The sequence below is a fragment of the Astatotilapia calliptera genome, chromosome 8 (assembly GCF_900246225.1).
Source record: "Astatotilapia calliptera chromosome 8, fAstCal1.2, whole genome shotgun sequence".
Taxonomy (NCBI): Eukaryota; Metazoa; Chordata; class Actinopteri; order Cichliformes; family Cichlidae; genus Astatotilapia; species Astatotilapia calliptera.
Window position 1 is genome coordinate 3296057 of NC_039309.1, and position 19157 is coordinate 3315213.

General features: G+C 40.7%; 1 protein-coding gene across 2 annotated transcripts; it reads right to left on the bottom strand.

The window, feature by feature from the left end:
* Positions 1–3195: 3195 nt before the first annotated feature.
* gpr142 (G protein-coupled receptor 142) lies at positions 3196–12589 on the bottom strand. 2 transcript variants are annotated; one of them, XM_026177265.1, is made up of 3 exons: positions 12441–12589; positions 6275–6429; positions 3196–4385 (listed from the first exon to the last, which is right to left on the bottom strand). In XM_026177265.1, exons 2-3 carry the CDS (start codon positions 6411–6413, stop codon positions 3427–3429), a joined length of 1098 nt encoding a protein of 365 aa, XP_026033050.1. In that variant the 5' UTR covers positions 6414–6429; positions 12441–12589; the 3' UTR covers positions 3196–3426. The 2 variants fall into 2 exon arrangements, with proteins under 2 accessions (XP_026033050.1, XP_026033051.1); XM_026177266.1 differs by lacking the exon at positions 12441–12589 and adding an exon at positions 6570–6575.
* Between the last annotated feature and the right edge of the window lie 6568 nt (positions 12590–19157).

Genomic DNA, 19157 nt, shown 5'->3' on the forward strand with positions numbered 1-19157 from the left:
AGTGAACATGAACGTTCCAGAAACACCGTCATCTTCTCGGAACCAAAGCTAATTTAAAACGAACTGAGGCAACATGATCCATGCTGTCCAGCCTAAAGAACAGGGTGACCATCCAGCTTGTTTTCAGCACTCGGTTCAAAGGTACAGAGGTGCATTAATTCCTACGCACATCTGGAAAGGCACCATCATGGCTGAAGTGTATATACAGGTTGTGTCACTGCCATCAATTCAAAATATTTTGGAATATTTTTCCTAAAAAATGAACTTTTTTAGGAAAAACATTTGATGTTTGTGTCTGGCACTGTGAGCATATTTGGGTTTGCAAATCACACACTCTGTTTTCCTTATGGTCAATGTAAACTTGGCCATTACTTTAGTGCTTTTCTTTATAGAAAAACACTGAACCACGAAGAAGAAGAATGTAACGAATGAATAAATTGTCATCTATATGTTGGTATTATTTGATAGTTATTGATATTTAGAGAGGTTACATTATTTATGTAGCCCACACACGTTCACTAATAATGTTGTCACAGTCACTACTGCAGATACTGATGTCAGTGTGTCTTTGACTGTTTCCTGCTCTCTCAGATCTGCCACTCATCTTGTTGTTCCCTCTGCTCGTCTCATCACTGTGGGGCACAGAGCTTTCAGTCGCTCTGCTCCTCGGCTCTGGAGCTCACTTCCTTCAGTCTTAAGAAATATAGATTCTCTTCTCTTATTTAAGTCACAGCTCAAAACCTACTTGTTTAAAGAGGCTCACTCGCTTTAATACAGATCTTACTTACTTTTCAAAACTTGTTTATTTGGTTTTTTTGTGTTTTTCTCATTTTTATTTGTTGTTTTTAGCATTTAAATTTATTTGAATCTACAGTTGTAGTGATATCTTTTAGGTTTTAGAAAGGCACCCTCAAATAAAATGTATTATTATATTATTATTATTACATCTAGGCTCATCCATGACAGCTACCTCTGTAAACAAACTAAAAATGAATTGACAAATATGTGAGAGGACACAAAATGCATAAAATCACCAGCCTGTCTCCGGCAAAGTACAAGCAGCCACGTGGAACCTAAAAACTCTTAACATCCACACGGTCACCAGTGACCTGTTCATGGAGCTTTCAGCTCCTCTGAATCCCCAAATGAGGATTTATAAAAGAAGTCTGAGGTTAAAATTAATGTAAGGAATTTGAAAAGTAAAGTCTTTTAGTTCTTGAAACTGTTTGTTTATCATGTGGCTAAAATGCAACTGAAATCTATGTGAAGAGGTAAAAATAAAGAATGTGTGGGACATTGTTCTTTGCTCCACTGCTCAGTAGAATAAGACAGAAGCAGACCGCTCCGTCACCTCACAGCTGAATCTCATACACCAAACATGATGCCAAGTTTCCCTGATAGAAGCGGGAAGTGTTCCCACAATTACAGTTATTTGCAATTTTCAACCAATTTTCAATTAGAGTATTCTGATTTCCCACAGACCCCTCCCCTCTGACCGGGTTCCGCTCTGTCACTCAATTTCAAAAGTCACACGAGTCAAGACTTCTTAACAGTTTAAATACATTTTCGATTTTTATTGAATGCAAACAGTTTTTGACCATCAAAGAAAATCCAACCACAAGAAAAAACAATTCACCAATACAAATAAAAAAACTGACAAATGCATTAAGTTACACTAGTTGTTCTCATCTCTGAGCTCGTTCATGGAAACTGATCATTTACGTGCAATCCTTGGACACTATAGGATGAAATGAGGCTCCAGTGTTGTTTGATGTTGAAAGCAGTGCGGAGGAAGAAAATGATTTGTTCTTTTATATCATAGTTTGTATATAAAGGCTGGAACTTCTAAGACTGCAAGTAGAAATGTGCCCTTTTGGCAACTTACATGCTAAAATGTTGCTGCCTTCACTATTCTGCAAGAGAAATACGAGCCCATTAAGCTAATTAATCATATTTAATTATTATTCAGTACCAATTTAGCTGTTTCTAATCAGTGCCGTCTTGCAGTAGGTTTACTTTAACCGGTTATACGACAGCTGTGTCAGAGTGAACTGGTATGACTGGAGCTGTGTGTGTGCAGGGAGCGAAGGCTGCTGTCGTGCACAGTGTGCAGTCCACAGACTCTCACCATCGAGGAACGAGATTCAAATACGTCCTAAATACACTTGAAATATTAGTACATAAAATATTTAACCATGTCCATAAAATTTTACACAATTTAAACCGTTTGCTGATTTTTTATTTCAGAACAGTAACTACTCTGATTTGTTTCTTTTTTCTACCATTTAAATGATTAATAAGTGATTTTCCAGGAACATCCGACTGAAAATGAGGCCTCTGGTTGTAAAAACACATCTGTTTATATAAATGTCCAGGGGAAAACCTCCCTCGGCTCCCTCGTGATAGGACTTCAGTAAATAGTTTTGTGATGAGTGCATTGACTCAATCACGTATTTGAAGTCTTAATGAACACAACATAAAGCTCATTTGTAAATTACAAACAGGGGCGTGCAGTCATGTCTACTTTCAGAAGACTAAGATACCTAATGCTTGAATGTTGAAGGTCAACAACAGTCTTAATTTGTGCATATTTACAATTAGATGGTAGAACATTTGCAACTTTTACATCGTTTGGTGGAAATGCAGTGGCTGTGCATGCAAAAGCGTCCACGCTTCCTTGTGAGTGTAGTGTTAGTGTTAGTGCAGACTATCAGGCTAGAGCTGAGGCCACATTGGTGAGTGATACAGTTGTCTGAAAAGCAGGCCTTCACTCCTGTGGCTTAAAAAACTGAGCTTTCATTTGAGGCTTTGTCAAGTTGGATGGTTTTTAATGGCTGGGAGCACAGTGCAGTGACAGAGTCCTGTCACACTGCCTATTGATTCACTCCTTGTCTTTATACAACTGCAGAAAAAAACTGTTTATTCAACATTATCACTCTTATTCTGACATCTTTGCAGCTTCCAGAGTGAATATCACACCACGTTACATGACCGAAGGAACAGCAACGATCACTGATTGCACTTAATATGCAAAAAGTCTTTAATATTAACATGAATCTACATCTGAGCTTACATTATTGTTCAAAAAGGGATTTTGTCCTTCTGTTTTGTTTTGTAAAAATATAAACAAATCAGTCACATTACTACCATCTATGGAAAAAAAATCTACTTTTATTTCCTCAGATTCTTCTCAAGAAAAATAAATAGGTTGTCACGTTATCTGATTTACATGGACAAACAACACGAGGTCAAACACTGTAAGACGAAAATCATGCTAAGCCGCTATCAGGCCCTCTGAGAGCGCCCCAGGGCCGACCGGTCGCTGCCCACAGTCGTAGCTGGAACACAGTACGCGTCCCTGGGGTGAGGAGTGCACCGGGACCGTGGGATGATGGGTGTTTTGGATTAAGAGGACAAGTCACAGGGTCATGAGGGCTTTCTGGCCCCATGAGGTGACAAGGGGGTGAAGTCCCGCTGAAACCGCTTGCTGTTCCCACTGTACAGAGAGGAAATGGAGGCGTTGGTGGGGACCTGCTGCTGGGGCAGAGCGCGGCGAGAGTAGAGCGGCGACCCCCTGAGCAGTATGACATCCCGCACGGCGCTGCGGAAAGGCTTACTGACGAAGCAGTAGAGGAAGAAGTTGACTGCGGTGTTGAGCATGGCCAGCATGTTGGAGAGGTCATAGGCCAGGTGGATGCGCCAGTCTCGATGAACAGTGGACACGTACAGGTGGTAGATGACCACGATGGTTCTGGGCGCCCACAGGATTGAGAACACTGAGGTGATGGCCAGCAGCATGGCCGTGGTTTTCCCGAGTCTTTGCAGTGGCACCGACTTTGTCCCCTGCTCCTCCTGACAGCGCTGCTCTCTCTGCCTCACCCTCAGTGTGTGGATTATCAGAGAGTTCAGCACTAAGAAGATGCTGCACGGCAGGAAGTAGATGATAGTCACATGTGTCCATATGAGGACGGCGTCCAGCGCTGTGGGTGGATGGCTGTTCCTCCACATGTCTGACCACCAGAAGAAAGGCACGCCCGATGCGATCGATGTTGCCAGGACCACCCCGATAATCTTCCTGGCTCGTGCCGGGTAGCTGATCTGCCGGTGGAGGAGGGGGTGGCACAGCGCCACGTAGCGGTCCACAGTGAGCGGTACGGTGGACCATATGGAAGCGTGGTTGGCTGCAAACTCGGCGACGCTGACAGAGTGCAGCAGGAGAGCGGGGACATCCCGGTGAAAAACTGCCGTCTCCAGCAGGAAGCCGACGAAGATGATGAAGAGCTGGGAGAGAATATCTGAGGCTGTCACTGCCAAGAGGTAGTAGTACAGAGCCTTCTTAGTGCGGGACGCCAGTCTGCACAAGGCCACTGCTGTGAGGATGTTTACTGGGACAAAGAAAGAAGCAGAAATGAGATTAAAAGGATAAAAGTCATGAAAATAAAAGCTCTTTAAATCTGTATTTTGGAGTAGATTAATAAACCTTTTAAGAGGTTTTTATTCGATCTGACTGTTGACACTGGTGATCACTTTTATGTCCCAGTGAATACTGAAATAAAGCAACCTAAGGATAACGGCCCAAATAATAACCCCCCCAAGATTTTCTGGCAAGACTAGATCCTACAAGGATTTTGGTTTAGCTGCATAAAGAAATCTGTGAAATGGGAACGGTTCACTTCATCTTTTTCTTAAAAGGCAGAGAGAACAAGCGCCGCACTGTGCTGCATGTCTGCACAACTTTCAGGGAATTTCAGGGGAAATTAAATCAATATTTGGGCCATCATCCCGAGTTTAAGTCCGAGACTTAAACCCAGGGGCTTTTAGGTTTTGGACCTTGTAATTCTGTTTATTATTAAATATTTTCTTTTTGATTCTTAGTTTGCGTGTTGTTTACATTTGTGGCAGGGGCTTCTTTGTGTATTTTCTCAGTCTTCTGAGTCTTTAGTTCTTAGTTCCAGTTACTGTTTATATGAATTAATTCCCTCAGTTTTCCCCGGTGTGTTTTGGTTTCATCAAGCTAAGTTTACTTTTGTGTATGCATTCTGCTGCTTACTTTCTTCATGTTTTACTTGCTGTACTGCTATTTCTGTGTTTTAAAATGATCAGTTTTATTCTCTAAGATAGTGTGCAGGGCCCTCAACCTGAAGGACAAACCAACACTGCGGGTGGAGATTTATTTTTTATATCAGCTGTTTGCTTTCATTTTTCGTTAGACTTTTATCTGCTGAAATGAAATGTTGCCTTTTGTTACTTCATTTCGCTAACAGCCTGCATGTGGTCGCTCATCTTGTAATTCATGACAATATCGTTGTTTAGTATTTTATGGATATTCGTAATGACAGCAAACTTAGCAAAGAAAAATACATTATGGCATGGCAGCGTCTTTGTGAAGGATAAATACAACCAAGTTAAGGCCTCACACAGGCCTAAAGAACAGTTGGTGATGCCAATGAAAGGTCAGTGGCAAAAGCACAGTATCTAAAGCTGTGTAGCATTTGACTGTGAGTGTTTTTCATTAGTATAAAATCACATAGGAAACATTAAATCAGCCCAAAAGTTAATTAAATCAATTTGGCATTGCAGTTTACTTGAGAGACTAAATTACTGAGATGGAGCACATTAATATTTAGACGTTACAGTTAATAATAAAGCATTAAATGTTTCTGTTTAAATCCTTGTTTTCCAAACTCAGAGTTTCTGCTTCTGCTTTTTAGAGTATGTTAAAAAAAGATGCTGTTTTTATTGTCTCTCTGCACGCTGTCAGACACACAATCTCCTCTGTACTATTTCATCTCAGATGTCTTGTCAGCAGTAAGATATTTCCACTGCAGCTATTTGGATCATAGTTTTTGACCCTCCAGGATTGCAGACGTTGGCTCTTCGGCCCTGAGAGTTTTTTCCCTTTGGGAGCAGTTATTTGAAACAGCAAAGAGGACATCTGAATGCCTCAATTTCACGTCATCACTGACTTGTAAAAGTGAAACATGATAATGAAGACGTAGCTGGTGTGAGTGCTGTCTGATATGCAAGTTGATCCTAACATGGTTGGCTGGAGTGAGGGATAATAATTGGGTAAATTCCCACACAACCTCATTATCAGCTAATGAAATTAACATAAACTGTGAAAACAGACATCCCCGAGTGTATTATCCACTGTCCAGTCCCCATTATAGAAGCATTAATGTACCGCTAACTCACATTTATATTGATCTCTTGAGTCATGTGCGATTCCCTGTTTTCTGATTGGTTTATGTGCTGGCTCGGTTCAAAAGTGTACCTGGTACTCCGATGGAGAGCAGCATGCTGTAGTAGATGACGGGAATGAAACCCAGGACACATTTGGACTTCTGCAGCTCCTCGGGTTTCAGGCCCAGCTCCTGGTTGCCGGACGCCGTCACATTGGGCCAGTCGATCATGACCTTGGCGGCTCCCCTGGCGAAGTTAAAAAGAGAGAATTATGTTTGCAATTGATTAGCAAGGAGAGCTTTACAAACATCGGGTCACTCAACACAAAAAACAAGTTCAGTCCACTTTTTCAGCACATCTGGGGTTGATGCACTTCATACGCAGACCTTATTTCCCCCTCAAATACACCGAAAAGCTCAGTTTTGAAGTGCATTCAGTCACAGATTTTGGAAGACGTATGCAGACCACTGTGAACATGTGTAAACCAATTCCCTCCTGGAGCTCTTTGTGCCAGAACCAGACTAAACTGGTTATTAAAATGTAACCCACCCACCCACCCACCCCTCATGTTATTGAAGATCACATAGCCATTGCTTCTAAAATGAAAATACATCTTTATGTTCGCTGTTTTTTTTGTACAACGTTTGATTGACTAAAATGGTCATGACTGAGTTACACAAGCTAGACTATTTTAAGAAGGAAGAGTGTCTTTTTATTTTCAACCAAATGCAGATTTAAAGACACATCTCTGTCCAAATATGTCTCCCCAGGCTCCACTTGGTGATCTGTTCCTTCATATCCATTAACCAACATTAACTAAGTTAACTTAGTTTATTTTCAAATACTCACTAGAGCAACAACTCTTGATTCATCCACTGCTCAGAATTAGTCCTCAACACACACTCCATTTACTGGCACATTTTTTTTCAAGTTACTGTTCTGTAATTGGAAAATATGTGGAATTGTTTTTCTTAAAGATTTACCAACTTTCTGTGAGAGCCAAAGGCAGTTTGCTGTCAGGCAGTCTGCAGACCAACATACAAAACCAACATACGTTGTTGGCTTTAGTCTTTTTCTGTGTTTTAAACCTGCCATCTGTGATACTGAGCAGAAGTGGCTCCACAGTGCAGTGGTTTGCACAATCACCCAACAAGTGAAAGATCCTCAGTTTGATCCTGGGAGGAGATACAAATTCCTTGGGGGTGGTTTCAGGAAGGGCATCCGGTGTAAAAATCTGCCATATGAAATATGTGGAGCTGCCCCCTAAAATGCATAAAGGAGCATCTAAAGTAACTTTTATCTATAACACTGAGCAGGACTGAAGTTTTAGTTGGATGTTTCTGAATTCTCTGTATTTCATGTTTTCAAGTTATTTTTTAACAAATTGAGTGTCTGAGACTAAAAACCTGTTTTTGTAACAGAGTTGACAAACTTCAGATTGTTTTTTTTAGTTGATAACACAACTGAAAACGGTAGAACCCAAGCTAATGAGATGCAATATGGATGTCCCTGAAACTCCTCAGTATGGATCCCTGATTCTAGAAACCAAGAAATTGTATTCATCTTATTTTTGTCTGTGAAGGTTCTCAGTCATCCAGGTCATCGTAGTCAAAGTCATCTTATTTTTCTAACACTAACCAGGCATCTTTCTGCCTCACACTGACTGTACAAAAATCCCCAGGTGAGAATGAAAAAACAGGGCGGTGAGCTGAAAATAGCCAGACAACAATGTTAAATAATCAAAAGGTGTTCATTGTCGAATATTGAATATTTGTTAAGAAAGCACAATTTAAACTATAGTGGAATATTTCTTTAATATGATCTGGTTTACATGGATGTGGTTCGGAGGAACAAGATGATGACAGATCTTCTTTTGCAGACGATGCACCGCTCTCTCTGATAAACGATGTTTGCTCAGCCAAACTGTTTCAGAAATAAACCGTGGAAACAAAAATATGCTAAATCCACTTAGTTTGGACTCAGTCAATTAAACTGCAGGTTCACAACAACAGCAGATGGGCTGACAGCAATGACCCTTCCACTCTCCCACCACCACAGGTCATTATCTTCCCGTCCCCAATTTAACCTTTTCACCTGGGCGCCAGCCATCCTGTTTTTCTCCATCTGCCTGCTTTCCTTATTTACTTCCCTCATCCATGAGGCAATATTTGGACTGCGTTATCTCTCGAGCTTTCAGTGACAAACCATTTGTAGTTGCTCAACCAACATACACATTATCACAGAGCCACAATCACCCCATTTGTCGGTGTTTTCATGATGTAAGCGGGACAATCACTATCACTAACGTGTAGTCATTTTTAAATTACTGCCCTTCCAAATGCTATTTATGTGCCAAAGCCCTGCATATAAACTATATGACTGGCACATTTTATGGCCCGTAGCAGGAATATGATCGTAAACTCGAGGAGCATCGAATAGCTTAGTGCACGACAGCTTTAATTCACCACAGCCCGATAAACCAGCAGGAGAGAAATGCAATCATGAAGATCAATGATGTACAAAGGAGAGAGGTCGACATGAAGGAGGCTGCCTGCTGCCCTTTTTCTCAATAGAGTCTTAATTTAGTCCCGTGGGAAATTCACCACAAGTCCTCCAAACCTCACTGATATGATATGAAGCGTTTTCTGAATTAGTGTCTTAGTTTAGACAGAAGAAGAAGTATACTAGACCCCACTCCACAAACTACTGTGGACTACTACTGTCTGATGTTACCTTTAGCTGTGGTGGATGCTGTTACACCCAAGCCGTAATCTAACTCGATGAAAGTATTAGCGTGTGAAAATTAAACCAGATGAGACTTGGGTGCAAAGTAATCCGTATTTAACTCCAGATGCTTTGTAATAATTCTGTTTTAGGATAGGTTATGTAGCTTGTTTCCAGATATTATGATATTTTTTAGAGCACCCCTTCTTTCACCAACTCTTTGGTCACTAGAAGTTGAGGTGACATTTTAGACAACAGGGAAAGAAACAATGTATATAGTTTAAACACCAAGAGCCATTTTTTTGGCATCTGCCCTTTTTATTTCTTCTGTCAAGTAAGTAACAGCTGGTTGGTACATCACCACACGCAGCTTTTTGTATGAGATGTTTTCATTAAGCAGCCAAACAGCAAGCATTAGCTAATACTTGTGTTTTAAAGGCGATGTTCCTGGAAAATAATCAAAAATGATATTAGTGTATTTTTAGTTCAGTACTGATATATGTAATTAATACTAAATATGGGATTTTTATTAGGACAGCATTTAATTCTTTCAGTCTCATCAGCGCCCTCTAGGTGAACTGCAGTTATTTTTTAAAACAATGGCATTAATGTAAAGTGGACAGGCTCTGTGACGGGCTCTGGCTGCTGTCACAACCATTTCTAATTGAAGGACAGTCTGAAAAGATATTCTTAGCTTTATATATCAGAGAGCTGTCCGTGATATAATCTGTACTTTGTGAATGAGATTGGGATCAGGCAGGATGCTGTTTAGTGATCGTCTCATGGTGGAAATCAGTAACTGGAGGTTGTCCAGGTCCCTGTGCGATCCACTGAGTTTTTATTTTATTTTTTCATTTGGAAGTTTCTGGTTTCCTTCCAGTGCCATGTGTGCTTTTGTTTTACGTCTTCCTCATCTTCTCAGTGACTTCCTGTATTATTTGGGTAATAACATTTGTGCTTCCTTTTTATCCCTTCTTTATGACACCCTGTGTGTGTAAATACGATCTTGCTTGCTCGTGTCACTCGTCAGTTTGTCCTTCTGTTGTTTGTCCTGCTACTCCTTCCCCTTTTCCCCTGTTTTGTTTCACTAGCGTACTGGACTTTGTGCATCTTTATTATTATTTTTTCTATCAGCCGTTAGAGGCATGTTCTTTTGTTTGTTTAACCTACTTCAGTGCATTTGGGTCTTCTCTCCAGTGAATTACTCACAGAGATGCGCACATTTCATCCACGACCTATAACATTATATTCTAACATCACCCGAGAGTCTTTCACTCACCTGCTAAAAAGATATCTGAGAATCTTTTAAGTTAAAACTTAGGGTTAAATTAAATTTATTTACACTTAAACAATAAAACAGGTGTTTTACAAATATATTAAAACCCTCAACTCTGAAGCTTCTGTAATTTCATAGCAAAAGAGTAAAGAAAAGAAATACGTATGAGGATTTATGTGTTGTACTTATATGACCAAAGGCTCCAGAGTGTTTGTGTTTAAGAATTACATTTAAGTAGACTTAAGTCCAGGCTATAAATTAAAAGCTGCGTCCTTTGACTTTTCCCAGATTCTGAAGTAACAAAATAGAACCATTACAACCCTTTTTTTGTTTATAATTAGAAATATTCTCTTATCTCATTGCTTATTATGGAACAGCTTCCCACGTGCTCAGATAGGATGTCTTATTTAGTATTAATAGATGCTCAGCTCCCATAGGAGGTGTAAGGTGTATGCAGAGATGCATTCAGTGTTTGACCTCAGACAAAATGACGCATGTTTGCTGCGCTGAAGATGAATAATGAGATGTTTTTATGGCTAACTTCAAATATAGTGTAAACTTATTAAGTCCTTCAAACTGTTTGTGCTGTCTGAATAATACGGTGGCTGTAAAAACAAGAAAAACAGCAACAAAATGACACTTTTTACTTTTATTCCTCTTTTTGATCTTATTGTTTTGTGTTTAAATGATGGGTTTGGCTTTGTTGCCTCAGGGCCACCGTATCATAGTTCAAAAATTTAGTGTTACTGGAAGAAGAATCTAGTTTCTCTATTTTGTTTTGGTTAATTTTATGTGTAAAGAATGACTCAAGTTATGAACACTATCACTAAATCAACTTTGTTTTGTAATGCACACCATTGTATTGACATTGTGTAATTATTTCTATAAAAGCCCTGACATTGTATCTATTTACTTACTGATAGCAGGTGGAACTGTTCACCATCAAAGACATGCACAGAAGACTGTGCAGCAGGTACAGTTTTACACTTCATCATATTTCCACATCAGAGCTGCATTCTGACAAAACGTTAATGTTTGCATTTGCAGAAATTCTCTTCCTAGATCAAATGGAAACTACAGTGTAATATCACAGATTAAGCCGAATAAGCTGCATGTGAAAAAAGGTGAAATATCCACTGTGGACCCATGAGACTCACTCGGTCTTATCTGCTACGACACCTGATCTGTTTCCTCGTGAGCTGCCTGCAGCAGCCGCAGTGAGAAAGATGATCGTCATGAAAGTCGAGAGGTTGCCAGAAAAACGTGGCACAGGGGACCGTAATTACTCCCGGCAGTCAGTAACCCAGCAGACGTGTTACACGCCAGCCAAGGACCTCTTAAATCCTGAAGCTTGGAGAGTTCTGTGTCTCCACTAGCTGAGAAATTTCTCGTGCAGACATTCACATCTACGCCTCGTGTCCCGTGGGTGCTATTGATTCTGGAGGTGGGAATGCAGCTCAGAGCTTTAGAGGTGTTTTATTAAATCCTAAAATTTACAGTCTTTTCAGTACGTCAGCAGCACAGAGTAGAGTCAGTGCACATCAGCCTTAATCAGAAACACACCTCTATCTTTTTGAAGGGACACAGTTTTCCCAGGATCCAAATGCAGCTGGAGCTATCGGAGCTCTGCAGGGGGGTCAGTGTCCACGAAGCTGAAATGAACTCTATCTGTACTCCACTTAATTATTCATCAAGAGATGCTGCACCTGAAAGAGCAGCGCGTGGAGATAAAGGGTGCTGGCAGCATAACTGTACTGCAAACATATCAGGGTTTCGCGTGGCAGCAAGTCTGAAGACGTTTGGTGTTTAAAATCAGGAAAATAATTTTCTGTGAAAATCAAAACTTGACAGGAAGCAGTGGAGAGAAATCTCCCAGCTGTTCTGATCAGGAGCGCAGATGCTGCAAGATCCTGAGCCACGGTCACCGCTGTGGCTGTTAAGAAGATAGAATCCAGAAGAGCATTTTGGCAGAAAGTAACAGGCACGTATGATGAGAAACGCCTGCTTCGTAGCAGATTAAAGGGTGAAATAACAAGAAAAACACTTCAGGTCAAAGCAAAGCCAATTATGAAACATTTGGAGGCAACACAATCCAGACCTGCTTCTCCAAATGACTTCATAATAACTGTACTTTGATCCATCATCTGAAGTTGGAACAAGTCTAATTGCAGGACAAACAGAAACCTTTATCCTGTTACAACATACTCTGCACAAACAGGGGTTTTCTTTGGCTTAGTCTCATCGCCAGCAGACTTACCTTCACATCCAGTTTTCAATGTGGATTCTCCACCTGGGGTACAGCCGGTCCTCTGCACTGTCACTCCCCCCAGAGGCTCCTACAGAGTCCCTGCTGGACAATCCGGTTAGGAGACGAGGAGGAGGAGAAGAATCCAGGCAGCCGGTACATTACTGCTATGAGTGAACAGAATGAGAGGGGAGTAATGAGGAAGAGGGGAGTGAAAGTAAAGGGGAGGGTGAGGGAGGGAACTGATGTGTGAAGGAGGCAGGAAATGGATCAGAATAAATTGAGAGGGTGTGGGGAAAAAAGATGGAAAACCACAGTGAGTTCGAGTGGGAACAAAAAGTGATCACTTCTCATGTTGAAGCTTCTCGTCAGGATTTCGGTGTGAAGTGTGTTCACACTGGAAATGTGACAAACGAAATAACCTGTCAAAGCAGTCGGATTGATCCACATTCCAAAGTATATACGAACAACATGAGGGACGACACGTAAAGCAGGCTGTGGGAATGTGAAACATTTCCAAGCAGCAGCTACGTCATAAACACTAAATACTGATGACAAATGTGACAGGTCTCCAACGGAAGTGTCTCCATCACCCCGTAGATACAGCAAAATATGGGCCATCCTAGGAATTGTTTTCAATGAGGTTAGAATAATAATAATTATTATTACCATCTTATTAAAATGCAGAGATTGAAATGCAGAAACACAGTCGCACTGACACAAACATTTGTATAATTTTAATTCACAGCATTTCTTTTTTCATTTAAAATGTGAATATTAGTGAGAATTAGTAAAGGGAGATTATTTGCATCAGTAATATTTCCATTTTCATGTCAGCAAATGGAATATGAATCAAAAATACATTTGTCAGGACAGGACAGGAGCACATCCACACAGCGAGAGGCAAGGCCGTACACTTTTATACCATATATATAGCTAACCAGCCACTTTATTAGGTACACCTTATTGGTATTGAATTGGTCACTCTTGTTTTCAGAGCTGCTTTAAGTTTTGGTCCATGTTGACATGACAGTTGCTGCAGATTTGTGAGCTGCACATCCATTAAATGAATCTTTTGTTGGAATACATCCCAGAGGTGCTTTGGTGACTATGGAAGCAGTTTGAGTACAGTGAATTCACTGCCATGCTCAAGAAACCTGTCACAGGCTGGGTCTCTGACCCGGCGCTCTGAGTTCATTTTGTATTTGTCTCATTTTAGATTTGTGATTAGTTTATGTGTCATTCCTATTTAGCTTTAGTTAAGGAAAGGCAGTTATTATTTATTGTTTCCTTGGTTTCTATGTTTGAGTTCTTGTATCGTTCATCACGTGTTAGGTCTCTTAAGCTTGTGTTGTCATGTCTAGTTTCAGTGTTTCCTGTTTTATTTTGAAGGAGTCGTGTGTTCTTTGTTCATTGTATTTAGTTTCACTTCCCCTGTCCTGTCATTAGGCTCATGTCAGTCAGCTGTTCCTTCATGTGTTCCCACTTCCCCTAATCACCTCCTGTGTATTTAAGTCCTCTGTTTTCAGTGTGTCATTGTCAGATCGTCTGCTTTGTTTGCAAGCCAAGAAGTAGTTTCAAGTTTCCTCATGTCAAGTCCATGTTCCTGTTGTAGGTTTTTAGTAGTGATGGGCAGATGAAGCCCCATGAAGCACTGGAGCTTTTCATCCAATTGGTTCACCCCAACGCAAAGCTTCATGAAGCTTCATTTGCTCTAGCAGGACACCTACTGGACGTAAAAATAATAGCTGGCATGAATTTGAAGAGTGTGGCATTTTGCACACAGCCTGTAAATGTCAACAACAAAAGGAGTGTGTAAAACACCTATAGTGTAGTGATGGCAGTATACTGTGTATATTTATGCTGGCAGTATGGAAAATGATTATTTGCGGCAAAGTTCGAACCGCTTCATGAACCAGTCACGTGGTACAGCCGGGCAGCGAGGCTTCGGACGTCATCATTTTCAGCTCCTCCCATAAATGAAGCAAGCCTCGATACGCGCTTCGCGGAAACGCCCCCTCCATTACTCGACACACGCTCCGAAGCCTCGATACAGAACGTCCCATCACTAGTTTTTAGTTCATTTAGCTCACCCAGTTTAGTTTGTTAGCATTTTGCCTTTTGTTTACAGTTATTTTGCCAGCCTCAATAAACGGCTCGTTTTCTGTTATTCAAGTCATGTTTCACATTTTGTTTTCGTCTGCATTTGGGTCCACCCTTCACTCTACACACAGTCAGCCCTGCTGATTGTGACAAAACCAGTCTGAGATGATTTCAGCTGGTGTGGTATCCTGCTGGAAGCAGCCATGAGGAGATGGGGTGGACATGGTCAGCAACAACATTCTTGACTTAAAGAGTGGTTATTTGAGTTACTGTTGCCTTCCCATCAGCTCGAAGCAGTCTGGCCATTTATTTTTTGAGCTCTGACATCACCAAGGTATTTTCTCCCACATGTCTGTCACCACATTTTCTCCTTTTTGGAACATTCTCTGTAAACCCTGGAGATGGTTGTGTGGGGAAATCCAAGGATGGCCTGAGTGTGTACGGTTTTTAAAAGATGGCCATAGTTTAGTTTTCAGGACGGGAAAATAAAGTGGAAGTACTATAAATCTACTCGCTTTCTAATGATGAGTAGATGGCGACTCTTCTGGATGCCAAAAAGATTGGATTGTATGCAAGTCTACTAGAAAATGACCCTCATCTCCATTTCTCTTTGACCTCAATAATCATTTTCCTGATGAGTTTATGGCTTTGAAGTCAAACTGAATAAAAAATTAAATTAATTTTGTGATTCATTTTCATTATTAGAGACAGAAAGGTCGTGGGGACAACTCATTTTTTGATAACACCCTCTGGTCACAAACACATCGAGAGCACAAGAACGCTGCTGGTGCTGTGTGGCTAACAAGGCTAAATGAATTATACTATAACATGTCAGCATGGAGGATAAACACTGAGTTTATCCTCCATGCTGACAAACCACCGAGTCCCACTGCTGGAAAGTAAATAGAGGAAAATCTCAAAGTTTACAAAAATCAAAACAATTTCTGAGTGAAGGTTTGACGGCTAAAGAGAGATCCTGTTCAGGGTTTATCTGTTTATGTCTTCATTTCGATTCATGTTATTAAAGTTACTACATTATATGTGGTATACAGTATGGAAATACCCCAAAGCTAAGGACAAACAAGCCATGCCAGAACATCCAGCCACGCACTCCAGGACCAACAGTCGGAGGAGTGTTGGGGAGGGTGAACCCCTCCCTCCATAACCATGTCCCATAGGCACCAAGGCTCAGCAAGCCCCAGCCATGCACACACACTGACTATAGTAGGTTTTTAGGCCACTGATGGGGGGGCAGGAGATGCTAGGGTTAAGGTTTTTATCCTGTGACACATTTAAAGTCATGCTTACTAAAAAGGGAAAATATGATTTAGTTTTTACTGTTTTATTAGATTAAATTGGACGATGATGTCGATGGATGCTGGTGGCCCATATTTCAGTGCACAATAAAAACATAAACTCCACCTACAGCAAGAAAAGATGGAGAATCCAAACATGTTGCTGTCGGCGATGTAACAAAAATCAAATGTTGGAAGAAATAACCGAACTAGTAACTTTAACATCAGGATTGATTTCTAAATCTCCAAACCAGCATCTGATGCACAAAACACAATCTTAAGCACATAAAGAAGAAACAATTACATTCTAATAAACATATACTAACAAAGAGTCTTTATTATGATGTATGCTGCCTTTTGTCTCATTACTAGAAAGAATAATGGCTCTGAGCTGCAAAGGCTTTCTAATTTCCTCTATTTATTCTCAGCAGCAGTTGAAAGTAGCATGATTATGAGTGAGGAAATCACTGACATCAGGGGATCTGGGAGCTGACTTGTTGTTTCGTACATGACAAATGCGCCCTTAATTTAGCTAAACCCTTTGAGAAAGCCCGTCTCACGTCTGCAAATTGTTGACGATAGCAAAGCTCCAAAGCAAACAGCGCGTTAAACGAGCGGATCTCAAGAACTAATTCATCCAAAGCCTGCTGACAAACCATCTGCAAACCTGATCCCTACGTGAGCTCGCTCTGACCCAGCATGGCTGCCCTCGCCCTGCAGCTGCATGTCATTGTGTGTTTAGTTCACATAGCGTGTTATAGCTCGGACGCCGCCGTGGCCCCGAGGGTCACTCGAGCAAATAATGAGCCTTCATGCACAGACGCGGCTTGTTGTTGGTCAGTCCTGCTGGACGATGCACAGAGAACACATTTCTGCTGATTTTGGTGAAGCGAGCCGAGGTGCAGCTCCTTTTATGGGCAGGATACGTCCACATTTTATCACTTAAGCAACAGCCTGTACTAATACAAAGGTACATTCATGGTAGCAGTAATATAGAGGTACTCATAAATGGGATAATGGCCACTAAATTTCCTTCCTATATCTGCTTAATATGACTGGGTACAGCAGTTTACTTCTGGGAGTGACCTGCTTCTTTGAAAATGAGAATGACATGCTCCATTATATAACCTTCCACATGCTTTGTATTGATTCTACGAATCGGAGGAGATAGAAAAGCATTCCTCAAAGGATATTCTTCAAGTTGGTGAAACGTGCTAGTTCAAAATGTTCAACAGATGTTCATCTGGGTTGAAATCTGGTGACTTTTATCCTAATCAAGCGTGTCCCTCTGTTCCCAACGACTTTGTAATCCCAGAAGAGACTGCTCTCATCAGATCAGAAATATTTGGTCACTGGACAGAAGTAATCACCCAGAACAACTTTGGATTGATTTGCAGTGACCCTTCAACCTCAAAGGACAAGCGGACCTAGATCATGGCAGCAAAATGCCACAGTTTTTAAGTTTTGTGATTTCTTTTGGGTTTTGTAAAGTCATTTATATCACACCGCTTGTGCATGCTCTTCGGTTCATGTTCTGTTTTATTTTATATTCCTCTGTGCTTTTTGTCATTTGTGCCTTTAGTTATTGGCTTTACATGGTTAAAGGTTTGTGAATTCCCATTCTGCTCCTCCAGTCTCGTCCTTGTAGGTGTTTCCATGTGACGTTTGGATATTTGAGTCTTTATCTTGGCGTAAGTTGTTTCCTGCTTTATTTTGTCTCATGTGCATCATACTTCCATCGTCTCCTTATCCCTGATTTGCTACCTCTGTGTCTTAATCAGACATTATTGTATTTTTTATTAATGGTTATTGTCTTTAATAGCTCCTTGTTACTCATGAAACGATAACCCTTCAGATGTTTTTCTAGAAGATGCTCTTATTTCTTGTATGTGTTTACACACCAGGCGGTTGTATTCAATTATTTAGTCACCTTATCTGTGGAGGATGTATAACTCACCGAGCTGATTTCATGCTTGTAGAGTCAGCTGTGATTTATAGTCAGCCTTTGTTTGCATGCTGTAGATCAACCGGTGGAAAACAACAGCAGCTGTAGGACGACCAAAAAGAAAGCAGAAGCAGAAGTGATGCGGAGGCTGGGCCCGTCTCACAGGTCACCTCCACCAGGATGCTGCCTCAGCTTCCCGCACTGTCACTCTGTGCAGCTTTCAGACAGTAAGATTCTCAAAGGCTGAAACATGAGACAAACACGACCACCTTATCACCGCTCAGGCACACACTCATGACTTCACACTCTCCTTTTGGCTGGAATTCATTAGCGTGTTTTCATACTACATTATTTTTCATGCTTGCATATGTGCATATGAGGCGAAATGAAATAAAATAATTGGTGTGTTTGCCATACGTGCAGCAGTAATCAGTAGTTGCCCCTGCCATGACTGATGTTACATTTCTGTGTTATTTGTTCAAGTCATACCAAAGCACTGAGTCTATCTGGCACCGATTCTCTGTTATTTATTTAAGAATGACCTCTGTGTGACATTTTGCAGTAAAGCAAACAAGCACATCATGATAACATCATTATTTAATCTGATTACACGGTTAGATTTAAACACATCGGTGTGGACAACACAACCAGGCCTGAGTATATCATTAATAATAAGACAGGACTTTATAACAGTGGAAGGCATGTGAGCCAAATTTGGCCCTCTGGAAAAACTATTTCGCTCTGAATTTGAACTTCATTATATTTGCCTTTCGTCCCAAATCTATGGCAGTTTAGAAATGTAAACACGACCCTGACTTAATGTCCGTAAATATGAATTTACAACTCGCTGCTTTTGGTTTTATAAATCACATGTTTTACAGCCCTCTCAAACATGCCTGCATCCATGGAAAACTGGGTCCCCCATCCAGCCACACTGACCTGGAATCATAAATCAGTTTCTGACCGTGCTGTAAAAAATGTGGGAATATTAAAATGCTCTTCATCTAGTTTCCTTCAAAGAAGATCTTTTCCTTTCCTTTCTTTTCCTTTAAAAAAAAGCTTGGTTAGGTTATGATAAGTGTATTTGGGGGCTCAAAACACAAACACTAAAAACACTTAACGCTGCGTTATTAACTCAGTAGAAACTAAAACCTCCCAAATGCACCCATTTAAAAAACATTTTTAACCTTTTATGCAGAAAAATGATCTTATAGGGGCCCTGCCTCACTTTTCTGTGCTGTTAAGTGATGGATGCTCATATTAAAAATGAACTAACAATATCAAGCAGTTTTTTCTTTTTTAGATTACTTTATGCTTTTTATTTGACATTCACATGCTGATGGATGCATCGAAGAGCATCTTGGGGTTCGTGTCTTGGCCGAGGAT

Excerpts from the sequence above, each read along its gene's own strand:
- gpr142 (XM_026177265.1), bottom strand. The coding sequence starts at position 6,413 with ATGATCGACTGGCCCAATGTGACGGCGTCCGGCAACCAGGAGCTGGGC. Across the intron at positions 4,386-6,274 it reads GCTCTCCATCGGAGTACCAG|TAAACATCCTCACAGCAGTG; the intron begins GTACACTTTTGA and ends TCTTTGTCCCAG.